Raw genomic sequence first — 17629 nt, forward strand, 5'->3', positions numbered from 1 at the left:
GCCCAGACCCAGGGCCTGGGTGGAGAGTGCCCCTTGGAGCTGAGGGCTGGCGCTGTGGCAGCATGCGTGGCTATGAGAGTTTTCTCCTGAGTCAGTGTGTCCAGCTGTGGTCCTCCGGGCTGGTGGGTGTGTGAACTCTGCTCTGCCTTGGGGGACTGGTGGCTGCACACCTGCCTTCCCTTGGGGCAGAAATGCTTCCCCAGATCACCATCCACACCCTCCTCCTGGGCCCGCGCCTCCTGCCTGAGGAAAGGTTGAGGAGTGAGGCGGTGGCAGTACCTTAATCCCGTCCACTGGGTTATGGATAACGGTGGTTTGAGGCTCCTACAGAAGGCAGCAGACAGAGGAAGGAAAGAGAGGGAGAGTGAGAAAGAAGGAAGCAGAGGACAGTGTGAGCCAGGGAGACAGAGGAGTGGGCGGTGGCCAGAGTCCACCCAGAGAGAGTGCAGAGCAGAGGGACAGGGATGGAGGAGCAGGTGGTCAGCAAGATGGCCTGATAGGGATGGAGCAGCAGGTGGTCAGCAATGGCCCTGAGTGGTGGAGCAGGCTGGGGCTGGACCAAATGGTGGAACCAATAGATTTTTCCAGGCTGGAGACGGTGCTTCCTGTCCTTCGATGGATCTCACAGGGCCTAAGAGCAGCTGCAGGTGTGTGGGCTCTGCCTTGCCTTGGGAGTTCTCTCTGCCCTCAGCACAGAGGCGCACAGGCCTGAAGATGTCATGGGGTGGGATTAGCATGTGGGATGGATGGAGTCCAAGGGTGGACTGGCTGTAAGGCCTGTGTGTGGGCTTCCCCAGCTGCTGAGAGGTGCTGGGTGAACTAGCACCTGGTACCTTCCTGCCACCTCCTGGCTGCTCTGAGTGGCTTCCCTACCCCCAACAAGGGGCAACTTCCTATGAGTTAAAGGGAGGCCATTCAGCAAGTCAGCCTGAAAATGGGCAGTCTTGGGCTGCCTCCCTAAAAGCACTGGGACCCATGGAGATCACCAAATGTACTTCCAGCAAACTCAGGAGCCTGTGACCCAGCCATTGCTCCAAATCCCTGGACACTTGCTGTGAGGCTCACCTGGAGGCGCCCAAGGGCAGGGGGTTCAGCCTGGCCAAGGGCCCCCTTGGAGGCAAGGGGACCACAGCAGGGATGTCATGGGCAATCTCACCACTACTCAGCAGGGAGCTCCTATGCCTCCCTTGTGGGCACATAGGGACCAGCAGAGGACGCTGGGTTGGATAAGCACTTACAGATGGCCAAGCCTGGCCTGGCTGCTGCTGACCTCCCCACAGCACCACGACACATCCCTGCAGAGCCCAGCCTCACCTCTTCTATCTGGGTCATCTGCAGAATGGGAAGGTCTCTGGGGGAGGGATAGGGATGCTAGGCACCTCCCCCTTGTTTCTGCCTCAAATCCTCCTGACCATCCCTTACTGTAGCTTCTTGGGGGGATGACCCAAGCCTGGTGTGACACCAGACTTCTCCCTAAGGAAGGGCTCTCTGAGCAGCCCTGAGTGTGCCTGAACTGAGGAGCTGTAGCCTCTCCTCTGGGAAGGCAAATCCCCCACTGTGCTGTTCCAGTCTGTCTCCCTTCCTGTGGGACTGGAGGGGGCAGCAGGAGTGGGCCTTCAGGGACAAGTGGGAGGCTGCTGACCCCACCTCAGGGGCCCTCTCTGACACTGGGGTGTGGGAGAGACAGGGGCCAGGAGCTCAGTACCAGGGCTGCTGGAGGGAGCGATCCTTTGGGGCTGGTGATAGCTGAACTGTTTTTGGTGCTGTTTGTCTGGGGCTGTGGAGAGAGAAAGGAGAGCTGTTAGGGGGAGCAGAGACCCCAACCTCTCCCATATCCATTGGGGGTATGGTGGGCCCAAGAGCTGGAGCCTCCGGGTGAGGGGCAGAGCCAGCATGCTGTGGACCCTCAGGGCTGAGCTGGCTTCTCACCTTGACTCCATCTGCCTTCTTGTTGAGTAAACTCTTGGCTGCTGCATGGGGAGGAAAGGAAGTGCAGTCAGGGCCATGGGTCAGGCAGCCTTGCTGTCCCAGCCCCTCCCTGCCTCTGCCCTCTCCCCAGGAGGGCTGCCCAGGACACAGGCAGGAAAGGCCTTGGTACTGAGGCCAGCCCTGAGCAGCAGCAGCACCTCCAAAGGAGGCTGGGCCAGGCTGCCTAGGGCCCCTCCCCCCAGGGATGGCCCTGCCCCCACATCTTCCAGGAGCCCCGGAATCCCCCACAGGGCATGGAAGAGCCTCCCAGCCCTGTGCTGACTAAATCTGGGGATGGTGGGTAGCTGGGCAGGGAGGGAAGATCATGCCCATCATGCCCTTCACAGCTTTTTGTGTCCCAACATAGGGTGGTGGGCTGCAGCGGGCTGTGCCCAGCTCTCAGCGCCCAACCCTTACTTTACCAGGGCCAAATGGCTCCAGACTTGATAGTTTCCACCTGAACTGCCCCAGTAGCCCTGGCTGTGGGCTACTTCTTGATGGCTCTGACAGTGCCCACAGTGCCCTCAGCACTGTCAGGCACCCTAGCCCAGCAGAAGGCCCCCTTGGTTCCAGGACCCTGTCACAGGCCAGGGCGGGCCTGGCTCTGCCCTTTCCTCTACCCCTAGCACCAACACCCTCCAGAGCAGACGTGAGAACCTCAGTTACAGAACTAAAACCAAGAAAAAAGGAAAAGAAAACAAAAGAAGAAGTCAGCTTACCTTACAGAAAAGGAAAGGTGAAGAGGGGAAGGAGTGAGGAAGGAAGAGAGAAGAAGAGAGAAAACAGGATTTGTGTTGGTTCAGTCATGTCCGCACACAGGGCAGCAAGGCCAGCCTGTCCTGGCCCCAGCATTCCCCAAGAAGAGCCACACAGCCTTGTGGCTGGAACAGGGTTACAGAAGCACTGGCACAGCGCGAGCAAGGTGTGTGACGAGAGATCCCTGTCCCCAGGCCCAGAGGGAAGGACGTAGTGTAACCCTCTGGCTAGCCATACCTGACATTAGGCTCTCCCTGCTGGAGGGCACCTGTTGGAAGACCTGTGCCAGTTCTGGCCAGAGACATGGGGACAGGAACTCAGAGACAGTGCTGTAGTGTTCTCATAACCCCCACCCCACCCTGAAGCAGCAACAATGCCACCCTGAATGGCCAGAAATGCAAATTCCCAGGCCTCCTTCTCTACCCCTCAGGAGGGGAGGGTGCATGCCCAGCATCTACCCTCAAGTGCAGTTCTGACAGCCGCTGCTTCATTTCAGAGACCAGGCCTGGGTCCACAGCCTGCTGACTACTCACTCCCTAGCCAAGGTGACAATGGGCTGGCCCTGCACACAGAGCCTGTGCAGAGGGAGGGGTATGGCTGTCTAGCAGCTGCCTACTACTCTGAGGGGTATTTGGAGCTGCTATGGTAGGCACACAGTTAACGTGAGAGTAGATCTAAGCTAAGGTCCATCCAGGATCCAGGAAGCAAGCAGGTCTCTCTGGAGTTAACCAGAAGCCCAACTTTGGAGCCGTGTTCCATTCTCTCAAGGCCTCAGGCTGCCTGGCAAAGCTGCACCACCTCTGTCATCCCAGGGCAGACCAGCTGGGTAGCCTCCTAGAACCAGAAATGTCACTTCTCACCTCCCCGCAGCGCAGCCTACAAAAGCCCAGATCTCACTATGGCTGGGCTTTGCTTGCCAGTAACATTCCACAGGGACAAGCCTGTCCTCGATATTTCTCTCTCATTCCCATGGATCTGCCATGGCCTGGGCTGCCTCCGGCATGGGAGCCAGGCCCTGTACTGCTGTGGCTTCAGCTTGGAATTTCCCCCCTGCTGCCCACACAGCTGGGCCCCAAAGGAGGAGACACTCAGCTCCTTCGTAAGGATATTTATGGTGGGTTGGTCAGCTGCAAGGGGGGAACCCCTATCCCCTCAAAGGACACAAACTGCAAAGAGGAGGCACTTTCAGTGGGTAGTTTCCAGAGGCCAGCCTGAAATTTGTAATGAAACCACGAATAATGAATCCAGCAGGAGATTCCTGGCCCTGGCCAATGCAGTGCATTTCCAGCAGTGTTCTGTGGCAGAAGCAGCGCAGCACAGGCCAGGCCAGGTCGAGACTGCTGGACGGGCACCCCTTCCTTTTCAGAGGACTCTCACAGGAAGGGAAGTACTGGGTCAGAGCTCAGAGACCCCAGGATGGTTTCTGGTCTTAAAAATGTATGTCCAGTTTTTAAAATTTTATGTTCCATTTGTATCCCTGGGTCTGTCGAAAGCCACATTTCCAAGCTGTGTTAGTAGAGATGTGAACAGTTATCTGTGGGAAGTCAGAGGTCAGAGTTTATTCCCTTTGAGCGGCTCCCCTGAAGGCTTGGATGATCCCATGGCCCAGGCCCAGAAGCCCTGCACAGACATCTGTGTAGCTCCCACATCCTTCTGTGGACCTGGGCTTAACAGTCCCTGTGCATATGCTAGGCCCTCAGCTCAGCCCTTTCCCAGTGCACGGCTCCTGGCCATGAGTTTTCTGGGGCCAGTTCTTTATCCAATATTCATGTCTCTCTTTTCTACTAGAGATTTACTGTGGCCAGGAGCCTGTCCACACCACCTACCCCACCGTCGGAAGGCAGAGAAGCCTCCTTCATGGTGTTTCCAGTTAAAAGCATTTATAAGGCGCAGCCGGAGCCAAGGTGGACGCAGCAAGTATAGGATCCCAGACACCTGGGAGGGGGACTCCACAGGCTGGTGACTCCTCCCCCTCACCTCACCCCCTCCCGTACTGCTTATTGCCAGCTGCTCAGGTTGAGCCACAGTTGCCCTAGCTGCTAGGGGTCGCCATAGATCTCATGCCTGCTTAATTGGGGAAGGACAGCACACCACAATAAGGATTTCCCTGCTGAGCAAGGGGCTCTGCCATGCAAGGATGTGTGACAGAGGCATGGAAAAGGGAGATTCAGGACTCATGTCTTTGTGGAGTGTGGCTGGGACCTTCAGCTCCACCTCTGCCTCACCCCCTAGCTGGTCACCCTGGGCATCCATGCTGGGCTCCACCACATGCAATGATCACCCTCCAGGATGGAGTATTTCTCAGTATCCGGGGCGGAGCCACGCATGCAGGTGGCCTCATGCACCGTGGCCCCTTGCTCACTGTGCAGGCAGGCGGGTGTTGCAGCAGGAACCCTGGGCAGGACATGGCTCAGAAGTAGCCTGTCTCACATCACTGTCCCCTGGGACCTTCCCAGGGTCACTTGCTTCACCTTTTCCTAACTCAGCCCTTCCCTCACTCCCATACAGACTTCAAAAAGGCTGTCAAATGTGGCCTATCCCCTGGTTGTGTAGGGAACATAGGCCTCTCCCAGGACTGCCCAGGTCTCCCTCAGGAGGGCCCTGCTGGCTGTGAAGCCCAGCCTTGGCTGTAGGGATTGTGAGGTGGAGTCATCTCAGCCCTCAGCCACCACTGGGGGTGCGACAGGAAACTGTAGCTAGGTTTGGGAGCGACCTGGGCTAGTGATGTGTGCTTGGTGGCCATCCTAAACTTGTGTCATTCCTCAGGGGAGGTGGTGGCTAAAAGCCCATGAAGACATCCTAGAGCCACCTACATCTCAGAGGATCTAAGCCCAGCTCCCAAGGGGAGTCTGCCCACACTGTCAGAAGGAGCAGGTGGGCAATCTTCTCTCCCCGTTGTGGGTGTTGGACCAAGTGAAAAGGGTCTCTAGAAAAGAAGCTGTGAGAAGAGGCCTTCAAAGTTGCCTGGACATTGAAGCGGCCCTCACCCGCACTCGGGTACACAGGATATGGAAACTCTGCAGCAGACCACCAGCTCCGCCTGCCCTGAGAGAAGGACCAACCATGGGTCTTACTGCTTCCTCGAGGCAGCACCCCCCCACCTCAGCTACCCTTCCAGATCCAGAACCCCCAGCAGAAGACCCTGTGGTTCCTCGTGAAGTCCAAGTGTCTCTAGACTCCTAAACCCTAGAGGCCAGGAGCCACAGACTCAGCCAAATGAGGCTGCCTAGCTAGTCCTCGTCTTATGATGATGAAACTGGGGTGGAGGGGGGCTGCCTCCCTGCCCTTGAGTACACTTTGCTGAGCTGTGACCATGGTGGGAGCAGGGCTCCCGGGGGACCTGCCAGCCTCTGGGGTGGCTCTGGGGGGCCTGGCCAGCAGCTGCGTGCAGCAGGGGGGCTGCATGCCAACAGGAGGGAGGGGCAGGAGCGGGTGGACACTGGGCAAGACACATCTACCTTGTTCCACCAGCCCCATGGTGGTGCCGGAGGCCGCGGTGGACATTGTGGCTGGAGCGGTGGTCTGTCTGCCCACTGTTAGCACCAGGTTAGAGACGAAGGGAGGGAGGGGGTGGACACAGACGGGGTGAGGGGCGAGGTGAGGAAAGAGAAGAGACAAAGGAAGCAGAAGAAGATTAGAGTTAAAGTTTAGGTGGCAGATGGCTCCAGAATCCCTTTCTCAGGAGAGTGAAACAAGACTGGGCCGATTGACAACGAAAAGCCTTTGCCTCCTTTCTCCTTAGAACACCCCGGTGGGGCTTCTTGTGCCCAGTGGGGGGAGGTGTACTGGGCATACAGCAGACAGGACAGTCCCATTAGTATTGATGTGACCCGGCAGTACAGCATCACAGCAAAGTAACAGGAAGGGGGCGGGGGGGGGGGGGTGCCAGAGGCGGACGGACAAGGAAGGACGACCACAGACGCTTTACACACTTAAGTGTCGGACGACGAAGAAGCCACAGGCAAAGCTGTCTGGGCACTGGGGCCAATGCTGTGCCCTGGATGGGCCTGCAGCGCCCTAGGCCCTGGAGGTCTCCAATAGACCCTCAAGACTTCATCTTCCCACTATTCACCCTGAGCAACCAGGGAAGGAAGCTTGTCCGCGACTCACAAGGGATGCCTGTGCACCGACTCACACTCCCCCCCCACACCCCAACTCACAGCACCGGAAACAAGGGGGCCACAGGGCTGCCCGACAGACGCCTGCGCAGACACACGTGGCAGGCCAGGTGGTGGGCAGCAGAGACACTGGGGCATCAGGTGAAGGACACAAGACCCAACATGACGGAGACAGGGCAGGCACTAGCAGAGCCTGGTAGCTGGTGGCTGGCTGCCCAAGAAGGGGACCAAAGAGGCCTGCTGGGCAAGTGAGTCTTGGAGCTGAGGGCAGAGGCTGGCACAGGCCAGCTTGGTGGAGAGGGGCCAAGGGAATGACAGAAAGGGCGTTCTGCCATGCGCCACCTGCTGGACAAGGGTGACACTGGATCCTCCCTGGAGAAGAGCGTCTCACCTGAGAAATTCCTGGTGGCCAGCATGGTGGTGAGGATGGCCCCCTGGGGAGAGACAGAGCCAGGACTGCCTGTTAGCACCCCCTGCTGGCTTCTGGCCAGAAGACCCCTGCCCGCTAGCTTGCAAGCTCAACCTTGCAAGTGGTGAGTTCCAGGAGCCCAACATTGCAGTAAGATGGATTGCCTCCATCCACAAAGCACACCCAGGACCACTAACCATGGTACCAAGATCCTAAGACCCGAGAACTTCCTTTGTTACCGTAGTAGCCCCTCTGACTTTCCCCTTAGTGCTTCCGTTCCCTGCTCCTTGGAAGTTTTGTTTTGTTTTGTTTTGGTTTTTTTTTTTTAGGGGGCAGCTAGGAGAACCTGTCAGGCAAAAGGCCTAGCCTCGCCCTTGGCACCAAGGATCTTTGAAGATGGCAGACTTGATCAGATAGTGACCATCAAGACCAGCCCTGTTCACTTCCCTTCCTGACTTTCATTGCCCACAAGAACAGCATTTGTCTCTACTCCTTATCAACCAGCTGTGGGCCAGGCCTCCTTTAGGAGCTGCCTTAGCAAGTAGGAGGGGCTGGCTCTGTGCCTGGAGCCAAGTCCACACCAGGGCCACAAGAACACTTTGGGCAGTTTGCAGAGTTAGACTCTTCTGGTCTGGGATTTAAGAATGAGCAGTTCGTGTGGGGGAGGGATAGTGGGGGGGGGGGGGTTCCCATCTGCCACTGGGTCAATGCAGGTGTTGCTGACACTTCAGCCCAGGGTTCGTGGGGACAGGTTGTACAGCAGTGGTGGGGGCTGAGTGGTGCCTCACCTTGAGCTTCCTCCTGGCATTGAATTTCTTCAGACATTCCACAGTCTCTTGTCTGTGCATCATGGAGGCCACTGTGGAGCGTTGCTGTGGGGAAAGGGGAGGTCACCGACAGCAACAAGCTCAAGAGGCATCAGCCTTGTCCCCAAGGAAGTCTCAGCCATGGGAGAAAGGACCAGCTGAGGTCTCTCACAGACTGCTCTGCCCTCAAAAGCTGTCAGTGTCTCCCAGGCCAAAGACCACAAGAACACCCAGAGAAACCCGAATCCATCTCAGGGCCCTCACCACGCCCGCCAGGCTGAGGGACGACTTACACAGACCCATGGATGCTTCAGGGCCTCGTGGGCCGTGATGCGCTTGGCGGGGTTGATGGTCAGCATCTGGTTGATGAGGTTTTTGGCCTCGGGGGTGACAGTGTCCCACTCAGGGGACGGGAACTGTGGATGTAAAATGTCCCAAGAGGCTGAAGCATTCTCAGGCCAGGGTCAGGAGAAGCAGTCAGGGCATGGCCTCAGAAGACCTTCCCCCCCCCCTCCCCCCAGTGCATGCACTCACGTCATAGGCCCCAGCCTTGATCTGCTGGTACAGCTTGTGCTGGTCCTCATCCCAGAACGGTGGGTAGCCCACTAGCAGGATGTACAGGATCACCCCTGTGGACAGGGCTGTGAGCAGCAGGGCCCTGGGGTCCTCCATGTCCCTTTACTCCTCTCCAACAGCAGACATATTGGTAGGATGGTACAAACAACCCTTCCTGCTTTACATGCAACCTATTTCACCAGGGTGCCCAGACAGGCTAGCCTCTGCCCAGGGGAGACCATGTGCAAGGAGTAGCATTGCCAGGCCCCAGTCCCTTCATTCCTGGCCATGCTGGTCTGACCCAGGGCAGGATAAGCCAGCCACCTACACACTCCAGAACGGAGCTAGTAAGCCTAGAAATGCCCTGAAATGTTGCCAAACACGTGCCACCCACCCATTCCACACACGAGTCTCACCACATGCCCAGATATCCACAGGCTTGCCATATGCCTCCTTCCGCAGGACCTCAGGAGACAGGTAACCTGGTGTGCCCGCAAACCCTATGGAAGGAGAAGAGGCCATGAAGGACTGCACAGGGCTGCCAGCACCCTCTTCCCTCCCCATCAGGGAACTTACCAAACCATGCCTGCTGGTCCCCCTGTACCTCGATGGCCAGGCCAAAGTCTGCCAGCTTCACGGCGGCCCCTTTGCACTTGCTAGCCAGGAGCAGGTTCTCGGGCTACAGCAAGGTGGCAGCCATGAGGGAGTGGCGTTTACATCCAAGGCAGTCACAAGACAGAGATGACAGCAGTTTGCAGAACAACAGTCTACCTGTCTAACACCGCATGCCCCCTCACATGGACATCTCAGGCATGGCTGAGCCCTAAGCATGTACTCTACTGCTTGAATCCCCATGGGGACAAGGATAGTAGCTTTTCAGAGGGAAGCTGGCTCTCAACCATAGCTTGGATCCCCTATATCCCAGAACAGAAGTCTGGGACTAAAAGCTCCAGCTCACTCTTCTAAAGTGAGCTCCCACTTCCGGGGGGGGGGGGCAGGCCATTCAACTCTGCAATGCTTGCAGGACTGGGGCTCTCCCTGGTGGAAGTACTACTCTGGTGCAGCCTCCCTTTTCTTAATAGTACAAGGTGGGGGTTGGGGAGACATTACTGAGGGGCTCAGCCCTTCCTGCTTCCATGGCCCTCCAGGCTTGTCCACATGCCCAGGACATCCACCTGCCAGGCAGAGTTCCAAGTACCACCTGGCTCTGGCCAGCACTAGCACACAGAGTAGAAAGGAGGTCTCTGCCCCAACCACCTCTTGTCTGTACCCATGTTAAGGAAAGACAGATTACTCAAAGCCCCCTGGGAGCAGCACCGTTACTCAATTCTGACCATATCCTGCAGAAGCTGCCTCTAGACTTGCTGGGACTGATGCTTCCCCTACCTTCCTGTCCAGCTGCCTGGTCCCATGGCTGCACTATCTCCTGGTCCTTGAGGTGCCCCACAGTGCTTAAAGTCTGCAAGGGAGCTCACTGCTTCTGGCTTCCCTCATCCCTGACCACCAGAGGATACCCTGCCCCCCAGGCAGCCTGGAAGCTTCCTTTTCCTTCCTCTCATAGACTGCTCTCATCACACTGTGGCCTACAAGCCACTGCTTTCTTAACATGGGCCTACATTCTCCAAGATTTTAAATGGTGCAAGCATGGTCCTTGAACTGGAAGTGTATCAGTCCCACATGGAGAGATGTGCATTTCAAAGACAAGTGCTCAGATGCCACAGACAGAGCAGAGCTTCCCAGGGCTCTGGCTGACGCCTGCAGAGCAAGCAGGGTCCATGCTGCATGCCAGGGGTGGGGGTGTCCCCGTAGAATTCTCCTTCTTCCTGGCCATAGGCCTGGCACACTTGGCCCTATCATCCTGACTTTGCCAAGGCGACCAGGGCCGGGACCCCAGGCTCATCAGGCTCCCACATACAGAGGTTTCTGAGAGGCTGCAGCTTTCCTGTGTCCTGGGGCTGACAAATCTTTTACACAGAACCTGGAGCCTACAGTCCATCTCTAGGCAGCAGGGAGTGATGAAAGGGGTTGATGTAGTTGCCTGCTGTCACCACACTGTCCCCAGTAGCCCTCTGTCACCTGTGTCCTCACCTACCAGGGATGCATCTCGATGGAAGTCCAGAAAGAGAGACCCTGATTGTGCATTTGTTGACAGGCTGCCAGCCCCAGCTCAAGAGAGACTGGACTGGATATGCAGACATCCCACAGACGTGCACACACATGTACAATGCAACCTCAATCTGTATACTCAAGTATATGCACACTTGCCTCAGTGTACATGCATGTAAATATAGACCTATATATTAGTGGTGGTCCATTTTCAAGGCAAGGCCTTAAAGACCCTTAGTGGAAAGTTTCTAAGGAACTTGCTTGCGCAATGACCTAATGGTTTATTGCAAAGTTTATGTACCTGTCAGATTCCTAGACAAACAGGGTAGGTCAATAGGATGTTAGAAAGGGGCCCACCAGGCCAGGCGTTGGTGGCTCACGCTTGTAATCCTAGCTACTCAGGAGGCTGAGATCTGAGGATTGCGGTTCAAAGCCAGCCTGGGCAGGAAAGTCCGTGAAACTCTTATCTCCAATAAACCACCAGAAAACCAGAAGTGGCGCTGTAGCTCAAGTGGTAGAGCAGTAGCCTTGAGCTGAAGAGAGCTGAGGGACAGCGTTCAGCCCCATGACTGACAAAAAAAAAAAAAGAAAGAAAGAAAGATGCCAACTGGCAGGAGGAAGGATGGAGCACAATGAAATGAGAATAAGCAAAAACTGTGTACATGCCAGAATGCACAAACCCAGAGAAGCTTTCCTGCCACAAGAGAACATGAAGAGATGGAGACAACCAAAGCTCATTTGTACAAAGAGGTGCGTGTATTCAAATAATCCCATAGAACAAAATGACACTGTGAATGTACAGCCCATAGTTCTCTGCCAATGAGGAATCAGGGGAGGAGAGTAAAATGCCCACAGAAACTGCTTTGGATGTGCCTGCCTACCAGATACTCCATCTTGCAAGACTTCTATTAACCATTAAAATCTTACTTTCACTGTACTTTGTGTATCTGAGTCTATTCTTAAAGCTTGGCCATGTGTTTCTCACAACAGGCATGTACAATACACATGTACATATGCACACTTGGTCTCCATGCAAGCCCACGCTGTGCACATTTACCCACACTCCACTTTCCCCTCACCTCCTTTAACACAGCATGCAGGTGGGGATGATAAACACCTGCCACGTGGAGGAAACTCACCTTGAGGTCTCTGTGGACAACCCCCATCTGGTGACAGTGGAGTACAGCCTCCAGGATCTGCTGGATGCAGTGACTGTGGCAAACAGCAGGCAGGTTAGGCGGATGGCGCTGGGATGGTGGGAATGGAGGAGCAGCCGGAGCACAAGGGAGGATGGTGGTGCTGCTCAGGAGGTAGTGCTGGACTCACAAAAAGTGGCTTTCTGGGAAAACACTCTCCCTCCCAGTTTGACCCTCCCCAGACTCAGGCTGACTCTGAGCTATGGGCAGAGAAGCCAGGCTGATCTATACTCTGCAAGGCAGGCTTGCCCCCAGATGAGCTCTGGGAGCAAGGAGGCAGGGAGACTGAGGCAGGGAAGGGCCAAGCAGGCATGGGCAGTGGGTCATGGTGCACAGATATGTGCAGGCCCAGGCTCTGCCCACTCAGGAGCAGCAATAATGTGCTAATATATGTATTATTTCCTTGTAAACAAATGCAAACATGTTGCCTCATGGCTTCCACATTAGCTAGCACAGCTTTACCTGTTAGCTAGCTCAGACCCTGAGGGTTAAGGGGCCATATACAGGCCCCAGCCAGCCATCGTCTCAGGTCCTTCCAGGACATGCCTGCTGGGGAAGGCTCTTTCGCAGCTGTCTTCAGGCCACCTTCCCATACTTGTGCTTCAACACAAAAGGCTATGTGTGTGGCCTGAGCTCTCCTCTCCCTGGAGCCAGGCAGAAGCCCTATAGGGTGCAATCTAGCCCCCAATCCCTGGGGACAGCTCCATGTTGGGTAAACATGTCTGAGCCCAAGTCCTCTGCCACAGGTTGCCCAGGACAGACTTTCTCTGACCTACAAAGTGAAGCAGCTCCTCCTGATCCTCCTAGCAGCTGCTAGTCCCTGTGCACTGCTTTGCAGAGCTGTGGTCACTATGGGCCTTGGTCTATCCTGACAGCTGTGAAGACCATGGGCCTCTGGTTTTGACTACAAAACTTAATCTTTAATCCATCTTTGCTGCTGGCACAGGCCTACTGGCTGGCCAGCCTTCCCTCTATCTGGGGCACTCTTCTTGTGCAGAAATTTGGGTAGAGTCTATGGTTATCAGAAAGTGTTACCTTTCTGGACACTGGCAGGAGCTCAGGCTCTTCTCTGCACTCCCTACACTGTGCTGATGGAAATTAGTACTTTGCTGGGTGAGCTTCCTCCAGTGTGTGTTTCTGTGTGTGTGCTGGTACTGGGGCTTGAATTCAGGGCCTCACACACTAGAGAATTAGTCAAGACTAACACTCTACCATTTGAGCCATACCTCCACTTCTGGCTGTGTGTGTGTGTGTGTGTGTGTGTGTGTGTGTGTGTGTGTGTGTGTGTGTGTGTGTGTGTATAATTTTATTTTTGTTATTTAAGAGTTGTACAAGGGTCACCATTTCATAAATCAGGTGATAAGAACATTTCTTCTTGGACAATATCATTCCTATCATTCACTTTTGGATTTTTACTGGTTAGAAATAAGATTCAGATTTGTCTGCTCAGACTGACTTCAAACCTGGACCCTCAGATCTCAACCTCCAGAGTGGCTGGGATTATAGGCATAAGCCACCAGGGCTCAGCCAGCCTCAGGTCTTGGCTGAAACTCTGGCCCAGAACTGGAAACCATTGCTCTCCAGGAAGTCTACATGACTAAAAGCCAATGTGCAATGGCTCTGTGTGCTGTCCAGCCCCTGTCCTCACCGGCTCCCCTTTAGTGGTACAGGACCCAGAACAGTGCTAGACTGTTCCAGGTGTACACACAGCGTTGTCCCTGGTGCTGAGATTAGTTCTCTCCCCCTCACTTGGCCCTCTTGTCACGCTTTGAATCCACGCTAACAGGATCACCATGTTCATGAATAAGGCAGGCCACGGCTCTCCAGGAGCCTTGTGTCCAAGGGTATGCCAGACTAAGGAGATCTATACTGGCCAGAACACCTTCCCAAGCCATGAGCAGCCACCTGGGAAATGCCTACTCTCCAGGGACCTTTCTCCATGCTGCTCTGGCCATGATCTCCATCTTCAACTAGTATCATGCCACCTTCCCTGGGCAGGGCTGGCCCCTTAGGGCTGTCTGTCATGTTCTGAGCAGCTTGGAAGTTAATTCTGTGGTCAGATTCATTCCCAAGAGTCATTCTAAATATGAGCCAGGTACCAGATGTCGTTCTCATAGTCTAGGTTCTCAGGAACTCCAATGAGATTTTGATTTGTTTTGATTTTGGTTTGTTAATCGGGTTGGTCTTGAACTCCTGGGCTCAATTCAGGCTCCTGAGTAGCTAGGACTACAGGTATGTACCATTGTGCGCAGCTTCTAAGGGTTTTCTTTTTTACTTTTTTTTTTTATTTTTAAAGTAGGTTCTGAAGAGTTTTAACTTTGCTTTTCCTGTTTTATGGAAGACTTGGACACCCCTGAGTTTTCCCACAAACTCCAAACTTCCAGTCTTGGTTAGAAGTGGGTTCATTTCTAACAGTCACTCCTCTTTTGTTTTTTCTTCTTCCTGAGAGGTTCAAGTGGTTGGCAGGCACCTAGAGCCTCCAACACACCTGCAGGGCCAGATCTGTGACTATTAGGAGTGTCCCTCCCACTGGGTTTGGTCCAGGGCTTCTGGTCCATGCCACCTGGGGCCTGGTCTTCTTTGTTAGCAATTTTGACTCCAGTCAGTGGTAGTTTTCCATTCTGGAAGGTCAAACTCCCCCTCTTTGCCACTGGGTACAACCCATAGGGATCTCCAAGTCAGACTCCAGGCAACCTGAGGCATTAGTTGAGGCCACCAGGAGTCTGAATTCCGGCTGCCATGATTCTCCCTCCTTGCAGGCCCTGCGCTCAGCCAGCACAATGGTGGAGGTGCTGCCCTATGGTCACTGGCCTGTCTCACCTGCAGGACCAGCTCAGGGGGGGCCTCTCCACAGGGCTCCCTCATGCCCCATCTCTTCCGTGTAGCTCTGCCTCCAAAATATCTGCCTGAGTATTGGCACTCCCTTCACTCAGGCTGCTCACCCCACAATCTAACTACCAGTCAGCCATCATTGGAGCCCCAAGCCCCAGAGAAGCAGAGAATGTGTGGGAAGAAACAAAAAGCATGCTGTGAGATGGAGCCCCATCTCTTTTGGCCTGGGTTCAGGGGACCTCAAACACCCAAGACACCCCCACATTGGAATCCAATATCCCTAGGGGAATTTGGGGATCACCTGCTGGTAGGAGAGCCCTAGCAGGGGATATAGGGTTATTCCTTCCTCCTCTATTGTAATGCTCCAAAGACTCCTGAGACCCCAACAGCTTAAGCACCTGAGAATAAATACCTGGCTTTTCCCTCCTGCACCTGTGGCAGGAAGTGTCTAGGCAGGTAGGACTTCTGCTGCAGGCCTGGCCTGAAGGAGGCATCATGGCCACCAGGGGGCACTGCATGTTTGTCAGAGACAGACTGAGGCGGTCTAGTAAGGCTGCCCAGCTTCCTGGCTAAGTGGCCACTGATCTGGGAAGACAGCCATTCTGGCTCACCCAGCAGCCCCTCTGCGCCTAAGCCCCTCCTGGGCAGGCACTGATCCTCCATTTTGTGGGGAGGGACACTTGTTGAGGCAGGGGGGATTCCATGAAAGTCTCCATGGACCACAGGGATGCCCATACCACAAGCAGGCAGGAGGAACCCGTACAGTGCAGGAGGGCATGGCCACAGGGCACTTATAAGGAGGTGATGCCCAGCATCTGGAAGGGCCACCAGGACCCTCTGCCCAGCAGACAACCCAACTCCATGACATTCCTACACAGCCTCTCAGAGCAGAGAGCAACTTCACACTACTGTCTGCTTCTCTTGTAGGTAAAACAGAAAAAAAACATCATCCTCCTGTGTTCCCAGGGGCTGCACTTCCAGGCTGTTTTACAAAACATAAAAACTTCCCTGAGGCCATGCCTCTGTTTGAGTCAAAGCCATACCAGCTGCAACTGCTCCAGGCAGGGGGCACTTCCCGCCAGCACCCTCCATGAGGGCCGTGTGAGTGACAGGAGGTGAGGGTTGGCTGAGGGAGGAGGGGCTGAGGGTGAGGAGGGTGGGACAAGGTGGTATGAGGCCCTGAACTTACCTGGCATCAGCCTCGCTGTAGTACTCTCTTGCTACAATGTCTTCAAAGAGCTCCCCACCAGTGACCCTGAAGGGAAAGTACATGGCCACATTGCTGTCATCACCATCACCATTTCCACAGTCACCAGCATCACCACCACTTCCATCACCATCTCCACCACCACCACTACCACCACCATCACTACCATCACTATCATTACCATCTATTACCATTACCACACTACTACCATTAACCCCATCACTACCTCCATCACTGTTATCACCATCATCTCTGTCACCACTTCCACCCTACTGCTATCATAACTCAGGGCTAACAACATCCCAAGCGCTCACTTTCTCACACGACCTTTGGTATCTCTGTCCTCACCATTGTACCACACACTGAGTTTAAGAGACAGACAGAAGAGACTTCTACAGAGTGGGTAGCATGGGAATTTCAGCTGGGCTCTCCTGTCTTACGCCCACATTGTGACTAGTTCTAGGTCTAAGAAGATTCTCCTCCCCTCCCCCGCCGGTCTCAAATCCCCCAGTCTAGAGCTGTGTCTAGCCTTCAGAGCTGATGAGGTCCTTGGCAGGAGTGACCCAAAGGAATGGAGACTGGGTCTCAGTATTGGAGAAGAACAAAGCAAGGAAGTGCTGGTGTTAGTATGCCCTTGCTCCAGGCTAAATCCACCCCAATGGTCACGATGAGGTCCCCAAAGTCCCTCAGACTAAGGACCTTCTAAGGTCTCACTTTGTCTCTGAGGGAACTGTGGCCCTTAACAGGGCTACCTGAGGGGTGGCAGTCTTGGAGCAGTGGTCCTGGGATTACAAGACCTGAACTGGACCTGGCCAGCCACATGGCTTCAGTGTCAGCATGCCATGCCCAAAGCAGAAACAGCAATGTCAGGATTACATCCACTTCCTATGAGGGACAGCAGCCTGACCCACATGGAAGCCTCTTCCATGTTCAGATCCAGCCCCTGAACCCTTGACACAGACCCCCAAACTTCCAAGGGGCCTCAAAGCCTCTGGAAGGAGATGCTAGTCCCGAATTCTGTTGGCGCTGCAAGTTGAGGAAAAGGATATGCAGGCCCTCAGGACTCACCACTTCCAGCTTCTATATCTACCTGGCCTGGGCTGCTGCAGCCCCGACATGTATGTGCACACATTTACACAGCACCTGGAGCACCTGCAGCCATGGGTTGGCTATTAGGAGCCCTGGACAGGGCCACCCTCTATCCAGAGGCCTCTCCACATCTTGGGAAAAGAGGTCCAGCGTACCCAGGGAACTCAGCAAGCCCACCAGCCTCCAGGCCATGGTGCAGTTTCAGGGTGTAACCTCAGCTGGGAAGCTGTAGCTGAGCTTGGGTCAGTCCTAATTACCCAATTCCAGACAGGGTCTGAAAAAGGGGTGCCTGAAGGCAACCAAGCCCCTGCAGATACAGCCTGGACTCTCTAGACCAGAGGATCCCTTGTGGGTGGAGGCTCCTCAGGCTTGCACACCCCACAGCCTGAGCAGCTGTTCTTTGAGGCTGAGAGGCAGCTTCTAGGAGGTACTTCCTGTCATCGTTTGCTTATTGCTCAAGGGCAGCTGTGGGAGGCTGTGGTTACCATGGCAACAGTATCCGGCTACCCTGGCTGTGTGGTCTGCAGGCCGTAAGGGCAGGCCAAGGCCCATGGGCCCCCATCTAGCCCAGGGTCCTGAAGCAGCCT

The 17629-nt window shown here is 55.0% G+C and overlaps 1 protein-coding gene across 1 annotated transcript in view; it reads right to left on the reverse strand.

Annotated features, from left to right (window-relative positions):
• Positions 1 to 17629, reverse strand: part of Camk2b (calcium/calmodulin dependent protein kinase II beta) — an 82957-nt gene that overhangs the window by 10324 nt on the left and 55004 nt on the right. Inside the window, exons 5-16 of the mRNA XM_042702377.1 lie at positions 15936 to 16001; positions 11858 to 11930; positions 9189 to 9291; positions 9029 to 9112; positions 8592 to 8686; positions 8351 to 8473; positions 8040 to 8123; positions 7234 to 7276; positions 6183 to 6257; positions 1930 to 1967; positions 1706 to 1777; positions 280 to 324 (exon numbers count right to left, since the gene is read on the reverse strand). Of these exons, the coding sequence (XP_042558311.1) occupies positions 280 to 324; positions 1706 to 1777; positions 1930 to 1967; positions 6183 to 6257; positions 7234 to 7276; positions 8040 to 8123; positions 8351 to 8473; positions 8592 to 8686; positions 9029 to 9112; positions 9189 to 9291; positions 11858 to 11930; positions 15936 to 16001 (901 nt within the window). The remainder of the gene's footprint in view (positions 1 to 279; positions 325 to 1705; positions 1778 to 1929; positions 1968 to 6182; positions 6258 to 7233; positions 7277 to 8039; positions 8124 to 8350; positions 8474 to 8591; positions 8687 to 9028; positions 9113 to 9188; positions 9292 to 11857; positions 11931 to 15935; positions 16002 to 17629) is intronic.

This window comes from Dipodomys spectabilis, unplaced genomic scaffold (genome assembly GCF_019054845.1).
Source record: "Dipodomys spectabilis isolate Male_0828 unplaced genomic scaffold, ASM1905484v1 ptg000322l, whole genome shotgun sequence".
In the NCBI taxonomy this organism is placed as follows: domain Eukaryota; kingdom Metazoa; phylum Chordata; class Mammalia; order Rodentia; family Heteromyidae; genus Dipodomys; species Dipodomys spectabilis.